The sequence below is a fragment of the Gallus gallus genome, chromosome 4 (genome assembly GCF_016699485.2).
Source record: "Gallus gallus isolate bGalGal1 chromosome 4, bGalGal1.mat.broiler.GRCg7b, whole genome shotgun sequence".
NCBI classification, from domain to species: Eukaryota; Metazoa; Chordata; class Aves; order Galliformes; family Phasianidae; genus Gallus; species Gallus gallus.
Genome location: NC_052535.1, coordinates 84,991,534 through 85,017,830, shown reverse-complemented (window position 1 = coordinate 85,017,830; position 26,297 = coordinate 84,991,534). Strand labels below are relative to the sequence as shown.

General features: G+C 47.3%; 3 protein-coding genes and 1 non-coding gene across 19 annotated transcripts in view; 3 read left to right on the top strand and 1 right to left on the bottom strand.

Annotated features, from left to right (window-relative positions):
• Window positions 1-8,371, top strand: part of REEP1 (receptor accessory protein 1) — a 59,998-nt gene extending 51,627 nt beyond the window's left edge. For 4 of the 10 annotated variants that reach the window (XM_040700329.2, XM_040700328.2, XM_015285981.4 and 1 more), the window contains 2 exons: window positions 2,336-2,475; window positions 5,916-8,371. In XM_040700329.2, coding sequence (XP_040556263.1) covers window positions 2,336-2,475; window positions 5,916-5,987 — 212 coding nt within the window. In that variant the 3' untranslated portion in view covers window positions 5,988-8,371. Of the gene's footprint in view, window positions 1-2,311; window positions 2,476-5,915 lie in introns of those variants that run through there. The other 6 variants (XM_040700344.2, XM_040700340.2, XM_040700336.2 and 3 more) reach the window with 2 other exon arrangements.
• Window positions 6,336-13,340, bottom strand: MRPL35 (mitochondrial ribosomal protein L35). 3 transcript variants are annotated; one of them, XM_040700419.2, is made up of 4 exons: window positions 13,152-13,296; window positions 12,870-13,026; window positions 7,538-7,618; window positions 6,336-6,569 (listed from the first exon to the last, which is right to left on the bottom strand). In XM_040700419.2, exons 1-4 carry the CDS (start codon window positions 13,186-13,188, stop codon window positions 6,557-6,559), a joined length of 288 nt encoding a protein of 95 aa, XP_040556353.1. In that variant the 5' UTR covers window positions 13,189-13,296; the 3' UTR covers window positions 6,336-6,556. The 3 variants fall into 3 exon arrangements, with proteins under 3 accessions (XP_040556353.1, XP_015141476.3, XP_046797226.1); XM_015285990.4 differs by lacking the exons at window positions 6,336-6,569; window positions 7,538-7,618 and adding exons at window positions 11,606-11,922; window positions 12,320-12,464; XM_046941270.1 differs by lacking the exons at window positions 6,336-6,569; window positions 7,538-7,618 and adding an exon at window positions 11,606-11,922 and having other exon boundaries at window positions 13,208-13,340.
• Window positions 6,871-6,933, top strand: MIR12275 (microRNA mir-12275). Its single transcript, NR_162043.2, has one exon. It is a non-coding gene; the product is annotated as a microRNA mir-12275 (primary transcript).
• A 78-nt stretch (window positions 13,341-13,418) lies between the features above and the next one.
• Window positions 13,419-26,297, top strand: IMMT (inner membrane mitochondrial protein). 5 transcript variants are annotated; one of them, XM_015285906.4, is made up of 15 exons: window positions 13,419-13,566; window positions 15,954-16,030; window positions 16,213-16,402; window positions 17,394-17,514; window positions 18,104-18,184; window positions 18,695-18,796; window positions 18,962-19,098; window positions 19,796-19,899; window positions 20,852-20,987; window positions 22,001-22,130; window positions 23,413-23,427; window positions 23,794-24,017; window positions 24,320-24,451; window positions 24,859-24,988; window positions 25,336-26,297. In XM_015285906.4, exons 1-15 carry the CDS (start codon window positions 13,522-13,524, stop codon window positions 25,938-25,940), a joined length of 2,229 nt encoding a protein of 742 aa, XP_015141392.2. In that variant the 5' UTR covers window positions 13,419-13,521; the 3' UTR covers window positions 25,941-26,297.

The window sequence follows — 26,297 nt, the reverse complement described above, 5'->3', positions numbered from 1 at the left end:
CATTGGGTTCCTCCTCTGCTGGCTGTGGAGATATAAAACATGGGTGGCAGTACTGCCTGCACATCCTTTTCATCCAGCACTCAATTCAAGAGAGAATAACGATGGAGAAAGCAACACCAGCTGGGAAAGTTTGGGGCTCCTGGGAGTGTTATCAGGGCTCACACTTCCTTCTGTCTTCTTCTGCAGTGGACAGCAGGACAAAGGCCACAGAGCATGTTTGCCTTATCCTGTATGTTCTTAACGTCTCATTGCATCTCCACAGTGAATGCCCACATTCTGGTTGTCCAGCACCCCTCTGGCACGTCCCCTTCACGTCTTCTTTTCTCCAAGGAAAGCTCTTGGCTCCCCACAGCAGCACAGGGCTGAGGGGTGTTGGTAGGCCTCCACGCAAACCTCAGGGATGCAGTTTCAAGAAGTCCTGACCCAGTTTAACTAACTGAAAACAAACTGCCTGATGTCCAGCCTGCAGCCCAAACCTGAGGGACCTCTGGGTAGCTGGGAAGCAGTCGTGTGAATTGGTGTCAGGGCAGCATTCGGCCTACAGGGTGTGCTTGGGTCAGGCTGGGCTCAAACACTAAAAAAGCAACTTTTAAGACAAGCTTGACTCCATTTATTCCTTGGCTTAGAGAGGCACCACAGAGCAGCTCCTGCACCTAAGATGACCTCAGCTAGGCGTCTCCTGGATATCTCACTTCCCAAGTGGAAAGATAAAATTGTGATTAAAATTAAAATAAAATCTCCCTAAACTGATTTTGCCAAGTGCTGCAAAGAACATTTAATATTCTCCTTACAGTATAGTCTTAACACCACAGTCACATATAGGAAAAAACAACAGTTCAGCATTATTCCAGGCCTCTCTGGAATGTGACTGTCAGCTTTTTCAGCACAGTTGGGAAAAAGTCAACTTCCAGCTCTTCCTGAAAACCCATGACAGTGTGTTTCAGCCTGTCCATGTGAGTGAGGGCAGAGGAAGAGACACAGGGTCAGCAGCCAGAGGATGGTGTGCAGTGCACCCTGAGCTTGTCTCACAGGCACTGAGAGTGTTCAGCTGCCAACATGAATTTGGCACTGGAGAGAGCCCCAGTGACCTGCCTGTGACTGGTTTTGCTATAGCCAAATCACTTGCTCTTTGTGTCTCCATTTTCCAACTGAGAGCTGTTTGAGAATCCAGTTTTGGGGGGTTATTGTGTGTGTGCTTTAAGGATCTAAATGGATTAATAATGGTCAGATATTGAAGAATCCTCTTTCTGTAGTGTTTGTTCCAGCAGGGTGTTACAATCAGGCTAAGAGAAGAAGTGCAGAATGTTATTTCTATGTGTGTTTACAGAACAGCCCAAGTAGAGTCAATAATTGTGATTGTCATCTAAGCACTCAACACTTACATTCCTGTTTTCCACACGTTTTAGAATGAAAAAAAAAGCATAACTGTCAGTTAAACTAAGAAGGATCCGGCCCTGCTGATAGGAAACTCTCTGCAGAGGTACAGGGAGCTCAGTCGCACTGGGTGTCCCTTCTATAGCTCTTGCTTGGGACCAGCCATTGAAAATACTATCTTGTTTCACCATCTGAATGTGAGGCAGCAAACGGACGGTGTTGTACAGCATGACCAGTCCCATAAAGATCGTGTTATAAATCACAAGTGTAAAAGCCACCAATGTGGGCTGAAGTCATGGGCTCATATTCTGCCTTCGGTGGCATTAACAGTCTGTAAGACTTACTCTAGCATGGCAGAAGAGGAATTTTCCCCACTCTGGTCTCACAACAGCACACCCGCTACTGAGAGTCCCTTCAATGCCTGTTGAAGTTTTTGTTTAACTTCACTGGATCTTGGACAGGGCTCTTGGCTCGGGCTCTCTCAGCTTCAAGTCAATGCTCCAAGTCATGCTTCATTTCCCAGGAAACTGGCCCCATACTGTCCACAGGGCTTCAGCACTCATTGGGTGCTTTCCAGAGGACACCCTTACGTGTGGTAGATGTAGAAACTGTGGCTATAATTAGCAATTCAAGCAATCAGCTATTTCATTTATCCCTGAGCCTAACAAACAAACAAAATCTTTCTACAGATGACCTCCAGAACACCAGGCTGTGAATTTAGTCTAAATTCTGCATAGAATAATCCAAGAAGTGCTTATAATGGCTTTGCAACCAAGGTCCTTTTGATTTCTAACCCAACAGCTGCTGTTAGTGGAGTGTGACGTGTGAACCTTCTGTCTATTAATCCCTGGAAGATGCATGGCTTTGCAGTGAAGTGGAGTTTGGTGGAATGTGAATCAAATCACTGATCTTCCTCATCCTTTGTCTTCATATTCAGACTGTAAATGGCCATGTTAAATAGATGTGAACGATAAATATGAAAAGCCACGTGAGGCAAACTGTGAAACGAAAGACTCTGTGTTCTCAGATGATGAAGAGAACGATTTATTGGATGGTGCATCCATGAACAAAAGGCCTAAAAAGAAGGATCAACCCCTTGAGGTACTTCTATACTGTCAAGGTTCCTCCTTCTGTTAAGTTATTTGAGTATTTGAATGAACACCTCTTTGGCCTAACAACACTGAATCCAAAAGCAGCACTTTTCTGGTCTTTCAGGGGTGGGTCTTGCTATGAGAACACTCAATTTCCTACACATGTGGCTTCCCTGATAGAAATTTGAGTCCGTGCCTGTGGAAATATTAATTGCACGGAGCTTCAGAGGTAGATTTTGAGTTGCAAAACTTGGATCTAGCTCTAAACCACATGCTAATGTGGAGGTATTTCAATGAGAGGATTTGGATGTCAACCACTGGCTAATTTTTCCTGTCTGTAGCAGAAAATGTATTTTCTTTCCCGAGGCAGAGTGTCTGTGGGGAGAACAGCCAGCCCCCATAGCCAGAGAGCTCAGAGCCCAAACCCTTGTGCAACTGGCCAGACCACACCAACACCAGCAGTGGTTCTAACTGCTGACTCCATGATTTCAGTAGGTTTTGAATCACCGTATTAAGAACTGTGATTTAATTTACTACACGAAAAGAAAAAAAATCCTAAAAGAAACACAGATCTCACACTGCAGTTTGACAAAAGCAGTTTTAGCAACATTTTGTTGTGGAGGAAATACAAGCTCTGCATGAGATGCTCTAGGCAAGGGATCCTTCCAGATCTGGGCAGTGGGGAACGGAGCCATGCCAGCAGCCCAAACGTAGCTCTCAGATTGCAGCCAGCAGATCTCCACCCTGGGGTAGCTGGGTTTATTTCTCTTTCCCCAAGCCAGTAAGGGAGAGCAGGAGTGGTGTGGTGTGGCTAGTGGTTAGCCACGTCCTTCTAGTGGGCTGTTGTAGCTCTGGTGGCTCTCACCAAAAGCTTGCTGTGGTTAGGTGCAGTCTCCGTAGCTACTCTCAGAGCTGCTAAGTGGCCTTCCAAGGACGCAGAGCTATTCATTCCTGATTTCAAGTGTTTACTGAGCAGTTGATGGGTGCTTTAAGAGTGGTCTAGCTTCTCAAAGCGCAGCCTCTCCCCAGCAATACTTATTGCTCAAGTTGTCGGGCTGTGTTGCAGAGCTCCTGGCTTGCAGATAGTAGCTCTGAGCCAGCAGCCTGGGAGTCTGAGTAGATCTACGGATCTGGGCAGGATCCCTCACTGTCATATGCAGCAGCTTTTTTCTTCATGTCAGCTCATGGCGTAGACAGATGTGCTCTTCACTGGGTAAAAAAAATGGCTGGTGGACTGGACCCACAGAGTGATGATGAGTGGAGTTAAATCCAGCTGGTGACCGATCACCACAGCCCTGTTTAATATCTTTACTGATGACTGGGCAAGGGGATTGAGTGCACCCACAGTAAGTTTGCAGACAACACCAAGTTGGGAGGAAGTGTTGATCTGCCTGAGGGTTGGAAGACCTTATGGAGGGGCCTTGATAGGCTGGATAGCTGGGCTGAGGCCAGTTGTATGAGGTTCAACAAGACCAAGTGCTGGGTTCTGTGCTTCGGTCACAATAACCCCGTGCAATGCTACAGGCTTAGGGCAGAGTGGCTGGAAGGCTGCATGGAGGAAAAGCATCTTGGGATGTTAGCTGACAGCCATCTGAACATGAGTCAGCAGTGTGCCCAAGTGGCAAAGAAGGCCAATGGCATCCTGGCTTGTATCAGAAATAGTGTTGCCAGCACAAGGAGGGAAGCGATCATCTCTCTGTACTCAGAACTGGTAAGGCTGTATCTCAGGTGCCGTGATCAGTGTTGGGCCCCTCACTATGACAAAGACATGGAGGCCCTGGAGCGTGTCCAGAGAAGTGCAACGAACAAGTTCTATGGGGAGCAGCTGAGGGAGCTGGGATGGTTCAGTCTGGAGAAGAGCAGCACAGGGGAGACCTTATCGCTCTCTGCAACTCCCTGAAAGGAGGTTGTGGCCAGGTGAGGGTTGGCCTCTTCTCCCATGTTAACAGTGATAGGACAAGAGGGGATGGCCTCAAGTTGCACCAAGGGAGGTTCGGGTTGGATATTAGGAAAAATTTCTTCTCCCAAAGGGTGGTGATGCATTGGCCCAGGCTGCACAGGGAGATGGTGGAGTCACTGTCCCTGGAGCTGTTCTGAGAACTGTGGAGATGTGGCACTGAGGGATATGGGTTAGTGAGCGTGGTGGGGGTGGGTTGGTGGTTGGACTGGATGATCTAAGAAGTCTTTTCCAACCTTATGATTCTATGATTCCCTGTTAGCCATGCCTTTCTGGATACAGCCATCTTACCCTGATTGTTTGTGCTTTTGGGGACTCAGAGTGGGGTGAAAGATTAGGCTTGGAAGCTGGATGGAGTCTGAACGAAACCTCACTGTGATCTTGTTTAGCTTACCCGTATGAATGTTTATACCTTCTGTATCACAAGAATGTGGAAATACAGCATGATCTTGGATTGGATAGTCCTATAAAATATAAATGATTAAGTCTTCATTTACAAATGGTAAGACCCTGTCATAGTCTTCCAGGTAAATAGGTTTATGCTGTTAATGAAAACAAAGCTTTGGACGTTCCTGAAAACAAAGTAGAAGAGCTTAACAGGCCTTGCAGTGTTATCTACTATGCTTTGCTAGGCATCCACATTGAGAGTTTGTGCTCCTCTGCAACTTGTGGTAACCACTTCTTGTTGTGAATCTGATGAGCCCCAGTGCCATACCAAAGCTCTTCAGAGTGAATTATGCAATGCAGATGAGGTTGGTGGGTCTTTTTTTGTTTGTTGGCCTTGCTAGGTAGTTTCTATCTCAGTCAGTTTAGTCTGGAGAATGGAGCTAATCAGAGTAAACCAATCTTATAGAGTTGACCTGGCTCCTCTTGGACATTCTATGGTTCTCCCGGGCAGATTTGCCTGGGGGTCTTTCCATACATTTCCACGCTTACGGGCTCCTTTTCAAAGCTGTCTTCATCAGCTGGCTGCAAGGCAGAACTGCAACAGTCCTCATCTGAAATCATTGCAACAAATTCTACCCAGTCTCCCAAGAAAGAGCCCAGTGTGTTTCACAACGGTGACCCACAGAACAAAGCAGAAGCTTTGGGATGCCCCAAGGTACTCACAACTGGGCTGGACCCTGCAGGGTGGTTGGGAAACAGCAGTGGGCTTCCCGCCACCAGTTTGCTGTCTTGAGCTGATGGCCGATGCAAATTGCACCGATTTCTCCTGTCTGCTTTGACCTTTGTATTACTAGCAGTATTTGGCCATGCCTTTGGCTAATGAAGGTGGTGTAAGCTAGGTAAGGGTCTACAGTGGTTCTCTTCAAGGGGTTAATCCTCAACCGATCCTTCATTAACAATCTCGAGGGCCAAAATGGGCTTCTCTCTTTCTTCATGCCAGAAACAGGATCACTACCACAGAAGTGCCACAAAGATAGGTGAGTTTTAAGGAAAGAAAGAAAGAATTTCCTGTTTCACCAACGAAGTTTTCTCTTGCTTTTCTGCAGGCACCGCCTAGGACCCTTAGACCTCGCATCAGGAAGAAAAGTACCTCGTCCTCTGCCACTGAAACAATGTGAGTGCAATGAGCCAATAGCACCAAGATCCACAGAATGTCTCTCTTCTGCCTTAAAGAGCTACTCGTTAATAATGTAGGAAACAGCAGTGGGATGGATGTGCTTCGATGTACAGCGTTGTAGACATGGCCTTCCTCGCTCCTGTCTCTGTATCCCGTCCCACGCTTCTCGCGTTTGTCAGCAACGTGGTTAGGACAGTCTGACAGACACCTGCAGATGGAGAGTTCTTGTTTTGTTTGCTGTGTATCCCCACTCACGCTAATCCTGTAAGGCTGTACATTTACACTTCTCATTGTGTCTGCATAGCTCTAGCTCTGTGAATGCACAGCAACAACGAAAATAATCAGTTGCTCGTGATGATACACCGGCAGTGTATTTATTTATGGCTTTATCATTAAGGAAGTGGATTTGCAGAAGCCATGGATTTCTCTTCCCTCTCTTCCTCCTCAAGCCTGTGAGCGATGTAACAAATGCCTGAGTGCTTTAGCTGTGTGAAAATGTCCAAGACTCATGAGGGAAAGCTGAGCTGTAATGCTGTTTCTCTTTCTTCAAGTGGATCACATGTATTCTGATTAAATCGTTGTGCTAAAAAGACACAGAGACAGAACTTAGGATGAGGAAGAGATACACAAGAGGAAATGATTGGCTTCAACAATGTAATGAAGGGGGGAAGTCTTAATTTTGATCATCCTGAGCCAGGAGAGTATTGTGTGGAAAATGATGGCGGTGAGAAAACTGGATCGTATCGCTTGCGGCAAATGTTCTACTGGCAGTCCTGAAGTATGAGCAAGGCAGTCGTGTAGTAGCTGCAGCAACACATTAGAATTGCTTTAGTGACTCGCTTCCAGGGGAAAATGAACCGTTCTCCCCTAACAGCCCCAGTCCCAGCGTTCTGCTTTCCTGGTGTGGTGCTGGAGTTTCCCTTACACAAGCAGAGCAGGGCGCTGGGGCTCAGCTGCTTTTTGAGGCCTGGAGTTTTGCCTGTAGCATGGAATTTGGTTAGAACCACGAGAACCAGGTGGAGTGTTGTATTTGTATCCGTATATAAACGAGAAATATAAAAGAAGAGGAAGATGTTGTAGGGTTTGTGTATTTGTGCTTCAAGTTGGTGTCTCTTGTAAGTGTTAAGCATGTGAAATTCACACATAAGTTAATTACGTGGCCCTTTGTGTTTGCTCTCAGACCTATCTCATAGAGTAGAAAACCATTTAGCATTGGAACGTGCCCTCACTGATGAATGACGGGCCGGAACCTGAGCAGTACGATTCACTTAGTTGAGGTGCAGCAGCCCGGGATGCCAATAGCCGGTTGGAGTGTATCAGGCTCAGAGATAAATCTGAAGTGGCCTTTAAAAGCTTTTCTCTGCCGGATATGCATCGGCAGCCTGGATGTCCCTGCCTGATGCATCCTCGAGGTCCCCCCAGAGCTTGCGATGTATGTGGGGAAGAGAGAAGTCAGCCATGCGCACACACTGATGTTTATCCGACCAGGCTAGGAAGTGGAAAAAGCAAGCGGGTATTTCCTGAGTCTGCCACCATGTTTGGCCCCATTACCTGAGAACTGTGTTTCCTTCACACGTGTAATGCAATTGTATTTTCCAATGGGTGAGAAGGAAGAAGCCTTCAGAAAATACACTGGAAACAAACAAACAAACAAATAGAATTACAGAAGAGTCAGCCCTTATGAGATACTCAGCAAATGCTTGGAGGAGCTAAGCTTGTGTGTTTTATTTTAAAGCAGCTTTAAAGTTTGTTTGATTTATTTTGGCAAACATTAAAAAGAAACAGCAAAACCGCCTGCAGTGTTAGCAGAAATGAGATCCTGTTGCAAGCAAGCCGTGTTTCCATGCTATGCAATAGGTTGCCATAAGAGAAAAAGCTGACAAGTTTGCACTCAATTATGCCAAAAAAAACCCCACAAAACATGGAGCCACTTAACATCTGATCAGTTCTACTCTCAGACATGCTGGATTAACATTGATTCTCACTCAAATTATTAAATGTGTCTAATCTGCTGTTTTACTGTAAACTTTGACTGTTTGGATTTTCTTAAGTGCTGAGGTGAAATTGTTGACAAGGGAGTTGCCTTATATCTCTCCAAACATCCATTGTGTAAATGAGACAAATAAACCTTTTCATATCTCTGGCAAAAAAAAAAAAAATGTATTAATTTATCAACGGAGCTGTATATTTGTGTGTAGATAGACAAGAAATGTGAATGCCGACCCGCGTGCACTTCGTGCTGTAGTGTTCTGTGTACAGAAGAGAACGGTCATTTGCTTTTGATTCCTCGTTTTCCACACACAGGTTGTTTACAGGTGTCGCCCCAGCTCTGTCATTTCACCCTGTGGCTATTTGCATTCATTTAAAATAAACATCAGACGTGAAGTCTTCTGTTGCGGTTTTTCTCTGCCACGGGAACGAGCCCATTCAGCAAGCCGCCTTCCTGCGCTGATGCTGACCCCTCGTGGCAAAGGGTTTGCAGAACGCGATCATAGGGAAACAGCTCATAGGGATGGGAAGAAGTCCTCTTCCTCCCAGCTCAGGCTCAGGGCTGCAGCTGATACTACTTCTCAAAGCAAGCCCTCTTGCAGCCAATGGTTTAAAATAGCTTCAAGATCTGGGATTCCCCGGCTTAAGAGAAGTACGGATATAGGGGCCTGTCGGGCAGGTGGCTCCACCAGCAGTCCTGCAGGGCTGGCGGACACCTCTTAGCAGAGATGGGCTGGAGAATGTAACCCTGAAGAGAATAGAATGGAATACTCAGTTGGAAGGGACCCATAAATACCATCAAGTCCAACTGCCTGACCTCTGCAGGGCTAACCAAAAGTTAACGCATGGCATTGAGAGCATCATCGAAATCCCTCTTGAATGCTGGCAGGCTTGGGCTATCAGCCACCCCCTGAGGAAGCCTGTTCCTTTATCTGACCTCTCATGGGACAGAAATGTTTCCCAATGCCCAACCCTGGCATAGCTCTGTGCCATTCACCTTCTGCCAGCAGTTCCCAGGAAGGAGCAGAGCCCGGCACCTCACTCTGCTTCCCCTCCCCACGGTGCTGCAGGGAGCAGTGAGGTCACCTATCAGCCTCTTCTCCAGGCTGGACACCCCCAGTGCTCTCAGCCTCCTCACAGGACATGCCTCCAGCCCTGCTACCATCTTTGGTGCCTCCTCCGAGTGCTTCCAAGAGCCTTAACATCCTTTTTTGTGTTGTGCAGTCCAGAACTCCAAGCAGTATTCAAGATGAGGCTGCACCAAAGCTAAATACAGGGGGAGAATCACCTCTCTTGACCTGCTGGCCACGTTGTGTTTAATGCATCCCAAAATACATTCAGCTCTTGGCTGCACACTGTTGACTCGTGCTGAGCCCGCTTCAAATAGGTCAGCCCTAGAAAATACAGCCTTTAACCAGCACAAGGTAACATGCATTACTTTAAGTTGATGCTGAAAGGAAGGAAACAGCATCTGAAGATGGTCTGTGGTAAATGAGTCTGTAAGTTCACCAAGTGTACCATAAGCACACCTCAGTTAGGAAGACAGTAAGTTCAGAGCAGCTCAGTGCAGTCCCCATGCCTTCATTCTTGCTGCTGCGGCCAGTGTCAGTGCAGTCAGTGCTCAGCGACTGCAGATTCAGGATCACATCAGTTAGAAAGACTTCATGTACCACCACCAATCACCTTGGAGTAATCCCACGCTAATCTGAACTGTGTAAGTGCAAACCCAGCACAGACAGAAAAGGAAAACCAGGTTATTTATTCTTAATGAGATGGAGAAAACTGCTTGGAGAGATCCGATGCTCGTTAGCCTCATGTAAACAACCTGCTGCCTCTGACTGCTCCCTGAAGCGTTCTCATGTAGCAATGAAACCCCTGTACTTGTGGCAGAGGGCTCGTTAATCACAGTCGCCTTTTGGTGTTCGTTTTGGGTACCTGTTATGCACCTTGCACTGTATTTGAAATAGCAGAGACCACCGCGTTGGGAGTTGTGTTACACAGACTATCTGAGGATCATCATTGTGCGCTTCATGTGATTCCTTTCCTGTGATCAGTAGAAGAGATGCGATGAAACGACAGATGTAATGCCTCACAAGAATGGCCATTACAACAGTATTCCAAAGGTCCACGTTGTGCTGGTTTTGTTATACTGCTTGATACCCATCTTGAATAAAGTCTTAATCTTTTCTTTAAGAAACATCAAGAAAACACCTTTAGTCTGTTCAATGTATCTGGCAGGCCAGAATCATTCCTCTGATTGCTGTATCATCTTTAATCTCACTCCTGGCTGACTGTATATAGATGTACTCACTAAGTGCTGCATGTCCTTCACAACTTTTCTGTAGGATGAACTGGAAAAAATACAGCTACTGAACACTCTGAGTAACCAGTGAATTCATTGACACGACAGCCTTGTGCAGCAAACCATCTCTTACTATTACAGGTGGCTCTGGAGCTGATAGGATGGATAGTCCTCCCAGGATTAGAGGGAACGGCTTCAAACTGTGCCAGGGAAGGTTCAGGCTGGACGTTAGGAAATACTACTTCTCTGAAAGGGTGGTCAGGCACTGCAATGGGCTGCCCAGAGAGGTGGTGGAGTCACCGAGCCTGGTGGTGTTCAAAGAGTGTTTGGATGTTGTGTTGAGGGACGTGGTTTAGTGAGAACCATTGGTGATGGGTGAATGGTTGGAATGGATGATCCTGTGGGTCTTTTCCAACCTTAGCGATTCTATGATTCTATGATAAACAGGGACGACCTAATTAATAATGGGCTCATTTTTAGTGGATGTGTTCAAACTGCTGCTGAAAGCAACTGCTTTTCACGTACTTAAGTCACCAGTTTTGTAGAGAAAGCCTCTAACCCGCCCTTAGTGAAAGCAGACTAGTTACATTGCAGCTTACATTGCAAAAGGACCCTATAACAAATCCTTGGCCTTGTTTCATCTGTGCACATAATCTGAGATGTTTAAAACTTACCACTTGAGACCTCATTGTGGCCTTCCAGCATTTGAAGGGAGCGTATAAATAAGGGGGGGTACAACTGTTTACAGGGGTGGATAGTGATAGGACAAGGGGGAATGGTCTTAAACTGAGACAGGGGAGGTTTAGGTTGGATATTAGGAAGAAGTTTTTCACACAGAGTGTGGTGATGCACTGGAACAGGTTGCCCAAGGAGGCTGTGGATGCCCCATCCCTGCAGGCATTGAAGGTCAGGCTGGATGTGGCTCTGGGCAGCCTGGTCTGCTGGTTGGCAACACTGCACACAGCAGGGGGTTGAAACCAGATGGTCATTGCGGTCCTTTTCAACCCAGGACATTCTATGATGGTATAAGGGAGGACCCAGCGAATCTACTTCACTACTCAAAAACCAACAAAAGACACAAAATTGAGCCCTATAAGGAAGGATCTGTTATGACATTTGGCTAATGCCTTTTTATGTTAGCAAAACTGCATGTAACCACAGGTGCTAACATGGAAACAGGGCAAGAGTTTGCATGGTACAATAACCAGCAGCAACTCCAGGATCCCTCTCTCCTTTCTTCCTATGCTCAAGGAAGGCTCCATGTAGTGAGCTACTACGAAGCAGAGACAAAGAATACCCTTAAGTTAAACACGTTTCTTTTAACAAAATTCAAGATGAAATATGTTTAATTATTCACTGCCTTTCAGCAATGTTTAGACTGTATTCGTCCACATACATTATGTTGCACACAATCACAGGAGATCACCAGACTGCGTATGTTTACTTATAAAGATTTCTACACAGAAAGATTTGTGCGGTCGTGATACTTCTGGTAGGGATCATCAACATACCAATTTCTTCTTTTCCAGAAAGAAGTGGTCATTTTATCCAGGAGTTTACACTGTGTTCTATTGCACAACACAAACTCTCTCAAGCGTTTCTTCTGGGCAGTAGACTTCTTCCACAGTTTCTTCTTGTAACCAGACTGCCAGAAGGAAATACACAGGTTAAGTAGATTGCTACCAATACAAACATATAGCAATACCCATAGGCAAACTAGCACAAATCCCACACTTTCAGGAATTCAGGAGAGGCAGACTTCCATACCAGCTCCCTCTATCAGAACAAGAGCAATGAATCATAGAATGGCCTGGGTTGAAAAGGACCACAATGATCATCCAGTTCCAACCCCCCTGCTATGTGCAGGGTTGCCAACCACCAGGCCAGGCTGCCCAGAGCCACATCCAGCCTGGCCTTGAATGCCTACAGCAACGGGGCATCCACAACCTCCTTGGGCAACCTGTTCCAGTGCGTCACCACCCTCAATGAGCTCACTGTTTTAAACAGGAGGTTTAGAATACCCAAACAAAACTAAATCATACCTTTCTCCTAACCCAAAGACCATTGTGCAGTCGGAGAAACCTCTTAACAACAGCTTTCACACTCTTCCTCTTTCCCTTCCGTAAACCATAATAAGTGAGGGGCCTCACGGGCTGCTCAAGTATGCTTGGAAGTAGAGGTGTGAGTCTAAAGACAACAGAAGGAGGGGTAATACAACAGGAATGAAACAGGAATGTAACACTCAGCCATAGTGGTATTCAGAAGTTATTTTGAGGATATATTTGGATTTGTTTAGCTTGGAGAAGGGTCTGGAAGACATCAAATGCAGCGCTCCAGTACTTGAAAGGAGCTTACATGCAAAAGTGGGGCTGACTTGTGACATGGTGTGATAATGGCAGGTCAGGAGCGAGTAACAAAATAAGGATGAATAAATAAGAAAGCTAAAAGGGGATATTTCGGTTAGATGTTAGGAGGACGTTCTCTGCCCACAGGGCTGTGATGCCCCGGCACTGCTGCCCACAGAGCTGTGGGGGCCCCGTGCCTGGAGATGCTCTGGGCCGGGTTGGATGGGCGGCACCGCCGGGCCCATACCTGCTGAGCAGCGCGGAGGAGCCCCCGCCGGGCACGATCCTGAGGGACAGCGGTTTCCCCAACGGAGTCGCTGCCCGCGCTGGGCTGTGGCAGCACCGGACGGACGCAGTTCGCCACGCAGCCAGGGGGGCCCAGCGCGCCAGCGGCCGCAGCATCCCTGCGGAGAGAGACAGCCTTCAGGAGCGGTGAGCGGCCCCGCACCGCCGCCATTTCACGGGCACCCCCTCTCCGACATGGCCGCCTGCCTCCCTCCCTCTTTCCTTCCGTCCCTCCGCCACGGACCCGCGAGAACCCCTCGCGCCGCCGCCGCCGCCGCCATGTTCCCGCGCCCAGCCTACGGCAGCCGGCGGAGGTCAGCAGGAGCCGCACTCCTCCCAGCGGGAACGCGGCGCTCTGCAGCCGTCCGGCGGCGCGGCCCCCTCCGGGCACTTTCTAAAATGGCGGCCCGAGCACGTGACCCGCTCATTCATCGCTGATTGGGCGAGTCGCCTGTCATTCTCTCAGAACAGTAGCCACGCCCCCCGCCGGAGGGGCGGCCCGCGCATGCGCACCGCGCCCTGCTGGCGGCGAGGGGCGGACGCGGGAGGTGCTGGGAGTTCTCGTGGACGGCGCCTTCCTGCAGCCTGCCCCGGGCGCCGCCGGCTCTGAGGCGATGCTGCGGGCCTGTCAGCGAGCGGGGGTCGCGGTGGCCGCGCAGGTAAGCGGGGCTGAACGGAGCGGAGTGGGCGGGGAGAAGACGCGCGGCCTCGTGGGAGAAGCACCGCCGGTCGGTACGACTGGTGTACGCCCCCTGACTGACATGGCTCGGGGGGCAGCGAGCCGCAGGGCGTGTGGCTGAGGCGCTGAGGAGCAGCGCGTCCTCCAACTGCGGCTCCATCTGCTCTGAATGACTCGGCATGCGCCCGCCGCGATTGGCTGCTCGGCTTCTGAGGGACGGCCGCGGGAGCCAATGGGGCGCCGCGGCAGGCGGGAGCTGTCAGCTTGTTTCTCGGCTGTACTGCGAGTCCCGGCATGCAGCGCGCCCCGCTCTGCGTAGTGTGGCGGGAAGCGGCGGCCGCAAGGCGCGATGGTCCTTGGAGTCCGCTGGGGGTGACCCGGATGGAGCCGGGTGGGCCCGGAGGTGGCGGCCCTCGGCCGGCTTGCTGGGCGGCGGGACGGCGGGCCTGTCGGCGGCGGGAAGGACGTGACCTTGTGGGGTGTGGGCGCCTCACGGCGATCCCGCATCGCGGCCTGAGCCGGCCGTTGGCTGAGGGAAAACTGCTGCTAAATAAGGCTGTAGGGAGCTCCGGCCAAGGGCAGCTGGTGCCCGCTGAAATCAGGGCCTGTGGAAAGGCTGAGCTGAGAGATGGAAACCAGATTTCCGCTCATGTTTGTCACACAGAGCTCTGCATGCGTAAGAGCGCGTCCAGAATGGCTGCAGAGTGCTGGAAAATCAGCTTCTGTGCTTTGGAATCATAGAGTCACAGAATGGCCTGGGTTGAAAAGGACCACAACGATCATCTACTTTCAACCTCCCTGCTGTGTGCAGGGTCACCAGCCACCAGGCCAGGCTGCCCAGAGCCACATCCAGCCTGGCCTTCAATGCCTGCAGGGATGGGGCATCCATAAACTCCTTGGGCGAGGAAGGAAGTGTGCCTTCACCCTGTTAAGGTCTGATGGAAACACTGTGCAGGCTCAGAGGCAGCACAGCATTCTGTGTGCTTTGGGTGCTGATGGGGTCACCAAGGCACTGTCAGCTTTGCAGGGCTCTGCCTTCTCCTGGGGTTCCTTACAGTATTAGTTTGGCCCTTTCTCACCTGACCACCTCCTCGGCCATCACTGAAATCAATCCACTCAGCAGGCTGTAAGCACATCGGCCGCTCCTTCTGGCAGTGCATCTCAAGTCACCTTTAGGCATCATAGAATCACGGGATGGTTTGGGTTGGGAAGGACTTTACAGACTGCCCAGAGAGCTGGGGGTGCCCCATCCCTGGAGGTGCTTGAGGCCAGGTTGGTTGGAGCCCTGGGCAGCCTGAGCTGGTATGGGGCAGCCAGAGGGGAGTGGGAGGTTTAGCTTGGACTGAATGAATGCAGAGAATGACATTGTGCTCTGTGTTGCTGCTTGAGGTTATGCATAAAGCACATATGTGTGAGGCAGGGTTCTTTAATGATGTGGATCATCTCAAATGCTGGAGTCCCTGCTGTTCTTTGGTTGGCTGCAGGGAAGGTGTGGTGTGCCTCGCGGAGTGTTTTTTTTCTTAGCAATGCAATAGCAGGTAATTAGCTTAGGTAAGTTAAATAGCACGAGAGTGCTGGGATAGGAGGAAGAAATGGCAACAGCTGTTCCCAGTGCCCTGTGCAGGGGTCTGTGCTGTCTGCCTGGCTCCTTAGAACAGATTTCTGTCAACCCACATGCAGTGCATTTCTTCCTGATCCTTTCAGACGTGTGCTCCTGGTGCCCTGTTCTTATTTGTAACACAACTCTGGTAGCTGCACGAGGGGGAGGTTAGAAACTCCTTGTAATTTTCCGGATTATGGTGATGTAGTGAATAGAATCATCATAGTATCATTAGAATGGCTTGGATTGAAAAGGGCCTCAAAGATCATCTAGTTTCAACCCCCCTGCCGTGGGCAGGGTCACCAACTACCAGACCAGGCTGCCCAGAGCCACATCCAGCCTGGCCTTGAATTAAAGCAAGATTATTGTGATGGCCGAAGGGGCAGATGCAGCTTTAAAAAATGACTGCTTAACCAGTCTTTCTGGTAAATCTTCGTTTGGAGGTAAAATAGGAAATAAAAATCTCGGGTAATGTTATCCCTGCTAAGTAGAATATGGTTAAATAGCTCTCCTCACATGGTAATTTCATTTACAGTATAATCAGATCTCTATCTTGAAAGTGGCTGTGTTATTCTTTTAGGGAATGTCTTGGTGGGGGAGCTGAAAAAGAAGTGTGTTTGTGTCTCTTGAAGGAGCTGCAAGTGTAAAAGCAGCTCTGGTTTCTGAGCTGCTGTAGCTCTCAGACTGAGCTGAGCTGCCGTGCGTTGGGATGAGGAAGGGCTGAGATGTGCTCAATGCCTGACTTTGCTCTCCTCCACCCCTCACAGAACTGCTGGTGCAGGAGAGCGTCACTCCGTCCGCCACGACTGAGCCGTGGATATGCGACCCCGTCGGGGGAGTCCGGGTGCGTTGGAGGGGTGGAGGTGATCCTTCCATCCCTTGGTCTGTCCCACACCTTTGGGTTGGTGGCCGCCTTCTGGATCACAGTGGGTGTTCCCAGGTGTAGGCTGAAGTTTTCAAGTCGGAGGCTTTCTTGGCATACAATATGATTGACATCATTTTTGTTTTATTCCCCTCTCCCCTCAGTGTTTCTGTAGGCAAAATCATTGGTGCCAGCGTGTTGTTTGTGGGTGGAGGAGTAGGGGGAACCGTCCTGTATGCCAGCTACGACCCGCGTTTCCGGGAGAATGTAGAGAAAGCCATTCCTTACTCTGACAAACTGTTTGAGATGGCACTTGGTCCTGCACCTTACAGTGTACCCATACCAAAGAAACCGGTAAGCGTCTCCCATTCACTGCCCTCCTACACACTTGTTTAGAGAGAGATCTGCTCGTAGTTTTCAAATTCTAATCAGTTTTGTTATGCAGTAGGTTTAAGAATTACAAACTGAACATTCTTCTTTTAGATTGTTGCTCTTTGAGATGATGCTGAGCCACACTGTGGATCCTTTCCCGTTTCAAACTCATTTGGTGAATTACCTATTCAGTAGAGCCGCTGCTGACTACTGTGTAACAGTGCTGCTTGTATGTTTCCCTTTATAATGGAATGATCACAGAATGGCCTGGGTTGAAAAGGACCACAGTGATCATCCAGTTTCAACCCCCCTGCTATGTGCAGGGTCGCCAACCACCAGACCAGGCTGCCCAGAGCCACATCCAGCCTGGCCTTGAATGCCTCCAGGGATGGAGCATCCGCAACCTCCGTGGGCAACCTGTTCCAGTGTGTCACCACCTTCTGTGTGAAAAACTTCCTCCTAATATCTCACCTAAACCTCCCCTGTCTCGGTTTAAAACCATTCCCCCTTGTCCTATCACTATCCACCCTTGTCAACAGCCATTCCCCCTCCTGTTTATACACTCCCTTCAAATGCTGGAAGGCCACAATGAGCTCTCCCCAGAGCCTTCTCTTCTCTAAGCTAAACAAGCCCAGTTCCCTCAATCTTTCTTTATAGGATAAATGTTTGGCACGTTTTGAATATGACAACAGTAGCTTTGTATACATACCTTAACTCATTTTTGTTTGTAGAAGAAACTGCCACTACTGAATGTTCAGCTTCGCAGGAGTGAAAATTATAAGAATTCTCTCTAAATTAAAAAGTCAAGGTGAAAAATTAGATGGCCTTGCTATTGTTCTCATGTGTACTTTGAAGGTTGGATGTACGATACAGCTGTCTGGATGTGGCAGTGTTCTTTGACATTCCTGTGGAGTTGGTGACACACGAAAGCTGTTTGGAAAACTGAGAGCATTTCTTATTTTTGATTCTCAAGGTACAGCAAGGTCCACTGAAGATCTCATCCGTAGCAGAAGTAATGAAAGAATCCAAACAGCCCGTTCCCAAACCCCAGACAAGCAAAACAGAAGCTGTTGCTCCTTCAGAGGAAAAAGAAGGTAACCTTACAGAATGTCACACAGAGAGAAGCAGAAGTGCTAACGTTCCCCTGTACCATATATCACATAGCAGATGAAGAGAGGCTTTGGGAATGGTTGCAGATGTGCATGCTGTACTTTTTTAGAATTAATATTATTTTTGATCATGAGGAAATGTGCCTAGAAAGGCTTGAGCTGTTTTTGCTTAGCTTTTAATTAAGTTTATTTACCTTAGAATATTTGGAATCTAATATAAATGACTGCACTCCATATTTTTACATACAAGGCTCACTTTGGGTGCTGGACTCGTGAGATGTTCTGTCTCTTTTTCTTAAGCAATATGCCCTGTTTGGGAGAATTGCTGAGCTGCTTGTAAAGCCAGATCAATATGAATGTAGAGAGTCATAGTTTGCATCCTTGTTCCTTTATCTGTCATGTCAGGTGAAGATTTGTGTGTGTGTAATTAATGCTGTCTCCTTTTCTGTAAATAATTACATGAATGCCCAAATAATGTTCCTCCAGAGGAAGAACTCAGTACTTATTACTTCCCTGTTCTCACTTTAGTGCATGTGCATTCTAACTGTTTCAGTTCTGTAACTGTACTTAACAGCAGGCACAGCTGCAGCACAGATCATCTCTGCAACAGGGGTAGCCATGTCAGTGCCAGCTCCGGGGATACAGCCTGAAGAAGGTGAAAAAGATTGCATGAATTCCACGTAGAAAACAAAACCCTGTAGCTTCAAACTCATAGATTCGTAGTTCTCTGTTGGTATTTGTCATTTTGGAAAGGCTCTTTATGCCTTTTGCAGAAGATCTTTCATCATTTGTTAATAGATTTTCAGTATGCTGAGCAAGTGAGATTGGTGGTGGGGAGAGTTACAGGGATGGATGCGAGGGGAGAGTCTGCCCTTCTGCTGAGTGCAAACTGCATGGCCCAGTTTGCCTCTGCTGTTGGTGGCTTTCTGACTGTGCTTTAGAAGAGCTCTGCAGGGCCAAGTGAAGCACCTTCTCTTTATCATTATGGATATAAAAAAGCTTGAGGTAGTTTTGGTCCGGCTTTGTTCGTAAGTCAGATTTGTAAAATGATGCTAACTATGAAAGTCAATTTTAAAAGGAAGGTTATTTCCCTCCAAGTAATCTGTATAGCAGTTTAAGTGAAACAGTTTAATCTGATGCTTAAACGATTTCTCTGCTTTTATAGATAAAGAACATGAGGGTTCCCATGCTATAAAAGAACGATCACCAGATGAAGTTGCAGCTCGTCTTGCCCAGCAAGACAAAGAGGAGCAAGAGAAGATCTCAGGTAAGTCCATACCTGGAGTTTTCCTGCACATACAGTAGGGGACAAAAGAATTGTTCCCAAACTGACCAACTCTTGTGGGCCACAGAAAATAACATAAGGAGACATTTGAGATGTAATGTGTCACTTCAGTGATGAGACTTCAGTTAATTCCAGTATTTTTTCCAGCCCTTGCAGCAACATTGGAAGGAGCCCTGAGTTCTACGGCTCGTATAACACTTCAGGCCATTACTGCACAGGAATCTGCTGTGCAAGCAGTGAATGCTCACTTGCAAATACTGAAGGAGGCAATGGACGACTCCGAGGTAAATTGGGCAGCTGAGGACTAAATTGGGCAGCTGAGGACTCGTGCTCAGCAGTAATTAACCTCATAATTAAAGTCGGAGGCTTAATGTTCGTCTCAGTTTTACTTGATCTTCCCACTTGCAAAATGTTGTGTGATTTAATAGTAAAGTGCTTCTGCTTTTGACTTTTTTTTTTTCCCCACCAACTCATTCCCTTCTGTGACTAGAAAAGTTCAAGTCAATATGCTGCTAATCTCCAAAGCCTCGTGGTATTTTAATTCCCAAGCTCCTTTTTGTCAGGCTGAACAGTGTGATACCCCAGGATAATTCTGTCAAACCATTCCCTTTGCCAACGTCTTCCTTGGATATTGTTCTGTTCCTGGTCTGGAATAGCTTTGCATTGTCTAGAGCTGGGTAGGAGGTGTGAGCAATAGCAGCTTTTGGTTTTGGTGTGCTGATGTGCCACTTTGTGTAGGACTGCTGCTTTCTGTTGCTGAGGGTATATTGGGATGGTTAATCACAATGTCAGGGATCAAAAACGAAACATTGGAAGGAAGAAATTCTTAGAGCTTCCAGCTGTGTTGATGGTAAAACAAAAGCATGTTGCTCAGGCTGACTGAAATGAGCGTAGCAGATTCTGAATCTTGGTTGTTATCTGTTGGGTAATTTTGTAATGTAGGGATTGTGGTAACACTCATGAATCTTCTGTGCTTCTCAGACTGCTGGGGAGAAAAAGTCAGCTCAGTGGCGCACTCTGGAGGAGGCTCTGAAAGATCGAAGGAGAGCAGTAGATGAAGCTGCTGATGTCCTTCTGAAAGCCAAGTGAGTTCCTGGTTTTATGACATAAAACGTAACCCATGTGGGCTGGCAGACAGTAGATAAGTTTCTAGACAGAAAGTAGCATCACCTGTGTGTGTGCTGAATTGATGTGTTTGTCCATATCATTAAAATATAAAGTGAATATCTCTTGGGCAATATCTGCAGGTTTGCAGCCTGCACATCTTAGGTGCCTACCACGTGGTACAAAAGACTCTTATTTCTCTTTTTAAGAACTTGTCTCCTATCTGTACTTACAGTGTTGGTTAGTTCATGTAAGATTAAATAAAACAATAAGCCATAATCCTTTTAGTATCATTTTGGATAATTTTATTATTATGCCTATTGGAAGAATTCCATTGCTGCACTCTGTGTCTGTTGAGTCAGTAAATCATTAGCTTCTCCTAGCTGCAGTGTAAAATTAAATCATTAGCTTCTCACTATGATGTAAAATTAAGTCTTACAGCACTGTTTGTTGGTTCCATCCTTCAGCAGAGCTGCTCCTAAGGCTGGATATTTCTTAGATGTATGCTTAGTGAAAGCCTGAATTCTGAAATGAGGCACTGCTCGTAACCTCAGGTTCTCTGTAAATTACACTGATGTACATTAGGTCATTACGTAGTGATTGTAGCAGCAAAAGTAAGTTGATGGACAAAAGCTGTTCTTGTAGTGAGGACAGAAATAAATCTGAGAACTCTTGAATGCTTCTGAGGCTGAGGGGACAATAGGAAATAGAGGGGAGCATCTCTGGAGCTGCGCAGTTGTGAAGTTACAAACTTGCTGAATCATTAAGGTTGGAACAAACCTCTCAGATCATCTAGTCCAACTTTTAAAGCATCGCCCACTGGTTATCAGTATCCTGTATCCTATAGATATAGACAGTATAAAGTGATCTTTACTCTGGGGTTATGCAGTAAGATCTGTATGCATTATAATCAGCAGCTTCTTTTCTTTTCAGAGAAGAGTTAGAGAAGACAAAAGGTGTAATTGAGAATGCCAAGAAGTCTCAGATCCCAGGAGCCAAATCTCACATTATTGCTGCAGAGGAAAATCTTCATCATATGATAGTTGACTTGGACAATGTAGTGAAAAAGGTAATGCTTCCAGCTGTTCTTCATCACCATTAGAACGAGCACTACTTGGCAGCTTGTGAGACCCCCTTTTTCCAAGTCCTCTATAGTAGATCAAATATTTCTTAGTTTAAATCCTTTTCCTAAATACTGTTTTTAGCTGTAGTCAGTCTTTGAGCTGGTTATAGTACTAGGGAGTAGTCTTGACAAGGACTTTGCAAGTAAAACCTGAATTCTATCCCGGAAGATTCTGCAGCCAGCTTGTTCAGTGTCTGCTCTTTCCTTGGGCAGCTCGCAGTTCCTTCTGTCTGGCGCTGGAGTGGAAGTTGGAAGATGAGACAAAACATTCAGTGTGCAGATTGGTGTGGTGTCCTCTCACAAAGCCTACCCAGTTGTTCTGCTGGTAGCTCTTGGGCAGGGCATGGGAGATTTAGGGCTGGATTCCTGAGAAGATTACTTTTTAACCTTGAAAAGAAACTTGTTTCTTTGGATCTGGGGCACACCTATATAATCATCAGGCTGGGGAGGAGTCTGCTGATGACTTTGAGGGTACATCACTTTACAGCTCAGAAAAGGGAGGATGAGAAGTAAAGTTGAAATCATGTCCCTTTGCAGGATAATTGATTCCTCTGATGCATTTTCAGTGGAGAATTTCTCGTAAGAGTGGGAATACAGAACTTATTGAGGGGAGGGCAGCTCCCTGCTGGGGCTGTCATAGCTGCATGCTGCTTTGATGGCAGAAAACATGCTGCAATGAAGGAGTAGAGATGGATATCTCTAAAGGTAGATACTGAGTTTAAGATACTATATTGGTATTTTCTGAGCTGCAGATTGACAACGAAGTTACAGTGTGCATGTGAAGAAGTGGATCTGTGTAGTTGGGTAAATAATTACTGTATACAAGAGGTTTGATATCACAGGGCAGCTTTTCCCCAAGTGAGGATAAAGATCTCTGCCACTAACTCAGGTTTGCTCTCAGATGACTTAAGCCTCCATGCCTTGGAAGATAAGCCAGTCCCTTTTTTTGTTTGTTACAGGTTCAGGCAGCACAGTCTGAGGCCAAGATCGTGGCTCAGTATCATGAACTTGTGGCTACAGCAAGAGAGGAGTTTCAGCGAGAACTCGACAGCATCACCCCCGATGTGCAGCCAGGCTGGAAGGGGCTCAGTAAGTCTTGGGTGATGGCAGTGAAGTAAACAAAGAGTAGTTCATAGAGCAGCTATAACACAGTGTCTGCTTTCAGGATTCCCTGATTCCGAGCTCCCTGATTCTTTCTAGATAACTAGAAGAGCGAATTCACTGCTCTTTACATACTTTACTTATCCCAGTATGTTAGTTCTAAATGAGAGTGACACAGGAGCTGATCTGGAGTAACAGCAAGTGCTGCACAGAAGCAGTGGATGACTGCATGGTGTTTTCCAGCTGCTACAGTCCTTTGCCTGAGGTCTGACATCTGGCACACTCATGTTTTTGAGGTGCTCAGGTTTTTCAGCTGGAGCTCTTTCCTGCTTTCCTTGTAACAGAAAAAAAGTGAAGCGAGAAATGTGATTCAGAAGTACAGTTAGAATCTTTCTGCCTCACTAGAGGGATAAATGTATTACTGGAGTTGTTGGAAGGCTCAGATACCACCACAGTGTGGTTGCAGGCAAACAGGGAAGGAGTCAGACTCACAATCGAGTTCTTATGCCTTAAGTAAGTCAGCTCATCCTCCATCATCCTCCTTCTTAATAGTATTTACTGCTCTAGAAATGTGAACATTAGTCCACAAACTCAATTTCAAAGCTAAATGCAAAGACACCAGGTCTGTGCAGCGCTTGGGGTTTTTATTCTGTAAGAAGTTGGGAAAACTTGTTAGGTTAACAAACTGTTTGCAGTTTGCTGTGCAGTCTCTTATATGCAATCTTCTGGGTATTAGTGCTGAAGAAAACAGGATTTTGGCAGCCTGGGGATGGAGCTCTCCTTCCTAATGCAGGATAAGGAGAGGACATCCCGAGTGTTGTGAGCACTGCACTTTTCTGACAGAGGGAACCTCCTAGCAGCTTCCAGGCATTCAGTTTCACACCAGTGTGACCCTATGAAGTGTACAGGACTGACTCGATAGTGACTCCACTGCTGCTTGGGAATTTGTCTCTTAACCAGCTGCTCCTCACTTCTAAGAACCTGGAAGTTCTCAGTGTCCTGCTGCACTCCTTTAGGTGTATTCCTCGCTTTGGCTGAACCTAAAGGTTCATCTGTGGGTTTCCAAAGGTGGCTGTAGCGATGGCAATGTTTCAGGTTACATCTTGCTTGTAACGTAGAGAGGTCTCTGGAGTCAACGCACTGTTCTTAAACTCCCACAGCCTTGGATCACTCTAGACCAGAAGCTTCTAGTTGTCTATTGTACTTTTGCATGACTGACTGCTCTAGTGAACGTGCATTAATTTTCCAACCTCTCCTCTTTCTGTTGCAGACATAACTGATCTAGGTGAGTTCCTGTAACTTTTTCTCATCTTGTGAATGTTCTCTCTTTCCTCTTTGTCCTTTCTTATGTTTGTGTGGTGCCTCACTTTAAATTATACGCAGTATCAACAAAGTGGTGAAAAGGATCTTTGAAACATTTCAGACTGGGCTGTGCTTTGGGATCCTTCCCACTAGTTCTGCATGTGCAGCTTAAACCAGACTTTGTCTAGCAGCTTTCACTTGCCAGGTGATTGTGATTTGCATCTAAAAGCCACTCTTCCTCTTGCTTAAAATGTGCTCACAGGTCAACCACGTGTGGAGCCTTGGAGCTCTCCAGGGGGAGGTGGGGCAGCTTCTCTGCAGCCCTTTCTAACGCCTTGTTGTTTTTTAGCTGGGCAGTTATCAACAGACGACTTGAATTCTCTGATTGCACATGCACATCGTCGCATCGACCAGCTGAACAAGGAGCTGGCTGAGCAGAGGGTCAGGGAGCAGCAGCACATCGAGTTGGCCCTGGAGAAGCAAAAACTTGAAGACAAAAAGGCACTCGAGGCAGCTGTGGCGAAAGCACTGGAGCATCACAAAAGTGAGATTGAAATAGAACAGGAGAAGAAGGTAAAGTGGTGGAAGTCACCTAGAAGAAGGGCACAGGGAGCAGCAGGGTGTTCTGAGTGCTGGGGGACTTCAGATTGGGGCCCCCTGCCTATGCTAAGCACAGAAGGGAGATTCTGAGCGAGGAAACTTTTTCAGATGTAGAATGGCTGCTCTTTGCAATCTTGAGGAAAAGGCTTAGCTGTAAGAGCGGCCCTTGGCAGCTCTGTAAGATGAAGTTTGAGCTTAAATCAGTAATGTTTCTATGAAATGTACCCTGATGGGTAACAACTGCAGTGCAATAGCAGCTGCTTAATTGTGTACAGGTTGAAGAGGTCCGAGAGGTGATGGAGAGCGAAATGAGGACGCAGCTCCGGCGGCAGGCGGCTGCCCACACCGATCACCTGCGGGATGTTCTTAAGATCCAGGAACAGGAGCTGAAGGTGGAATTTGAACAGGTGAAGGAGAGGAGTCCCCCAGGAGCTGGGTGGGAATTTGGTCAAAATGCTGGTGGTGAAGCCTCACAAAGCAGGCACTTTGCTGGAGGAAACGTGAACCGTCTTCTGGAACACACGGTGGGGGCTGGGGAGGGAATCTGCTCATCTGGAGGAGATGAGGACATCCTTCAGCATGTAGGTTTTATGCTGAGTTGTCTTAAGATCCTCAGCTATAGGTGAGAATTTGATAATTAGAAATGCATTAACTGTTAATTTCACCACCTTAGAAAGACTTATTGGTGGTATGTTTACTATGTGTGTTGTCTGCCGCAAGGATAAAAGGTTACAGAAATGTGTCTGAAGAAGAGGTTGAAATACAGTTAAACAAACAGTTCTTACTGGCCTGATGATCTATGTATCTGTTTCAGAACTTATCAGAGAAACTCAGCGAGCAAGAAATGCAATTCCGACGCCTTACTCAGGAGCAGCTTGACAACTTCACGCTGGATATAAACACTGCCTACGCCAGGCTGAAAGGAATCGAGCAAGCAGTTGAGAGTGAGCACTGAGATCTCATCTCTTTAAGGAGCAGTCACAGTTCTTATCCAAATCTGGTGCTTGAACACTGGGTTAGCCATGTGGCTGATGGTTTGCCATTGGCTGGGTACTCAATAAATCCCAGCTGCAAAGTCCAAAGCTGGTTCTGCCGAAGCTATAGCTTTGCTCTGTTGGCCGGGACTGTGACCCTGAGGTGTCGAACAGACTTGCTCTGAGCAGGTGGCAAGGGGGTGGCTTCTTTAGGAAGTGTTGAGAGGGATGGCTTTTGTTGCTTGAACTGGAACACTTTTGTGTTCGATGCTTTTCCTGTGTACCCCAACTGAGAGTCCCCTTGACTTACTTTGCAGGTCATGCAGTAGCAGAAGAGGAGGCCAGAAAGGCCCATCAGCTGTGGCTTTCCGTGGAAGCACTCAAATACTGCATGAAGACAGCCTCTGGTGACAGCCCCACAGAGCCACTGGAGAGCGCGGTGAAGGCCATCAAGGCCAGCTGTTCTGACAACGCCTTTACAGAAGCCTTAACAGCAGCCCTTCCCCAGGAGTCTCTGACACGAGGGGTGTACAGCGAGGAGGCCCTCAGAGCACGTTTCTACACAGTCCAAAAACTGGCAAAGAGAGTGGCTATGATTGACGAAACGAGAAACAGCTTGTATCAGTACTTCCTGTCTTACCTGCAGTCCCTTCTTGTGTTCCACCCTCAGCAGCTGAAGCCACCAGCTGAGCTCAGCCCTGACGACCTCGATACATTTAAATTACTGTCTTACGCTTCCTACTGCATTGAACACGGAGATCTGGAGCTGGCAGCTAAATTTGTCAACCAGTTAAGAGGAGAGTCCAGAAGAGTCGCACACGATTGGCTGACTGAAGCTCGAATGACCCTCGAAACCAAACAAATAGTGGATATCCTGACAGCATATGCCAGCGCTGTGGGGTTGGGAACTCAAGTGCAGTGAGCTCAGACTGTTAGTTCAGAGGCAGTTCAGCAGTTGCTCACGCTGCAGAGAAACCCAATGACCTCCTAAGGGTGAGCTCCTAAGGGTTGCAAACCAACCAGCTGGTGGGGGCGGGCTGGAAGCGTTAAATCAAAGCGTGGGTCCTGTCCTGTTTCCTTGCACTGTATTTAATTTACCACCTGTTGTATTTGTATCGGTTTTGCGTTATCATGACCACCAACTTCAGGAAGCTTCTTCACGATTTGTGTAACAATTTTGTTTCCCCATCTTACCAAGCAGGCTTGTGATCCAACCAAAAATGTTTGTAACCTAATGATTTGCAACATTGTCAGCCGAATAAAACAAGACTTCAACCAC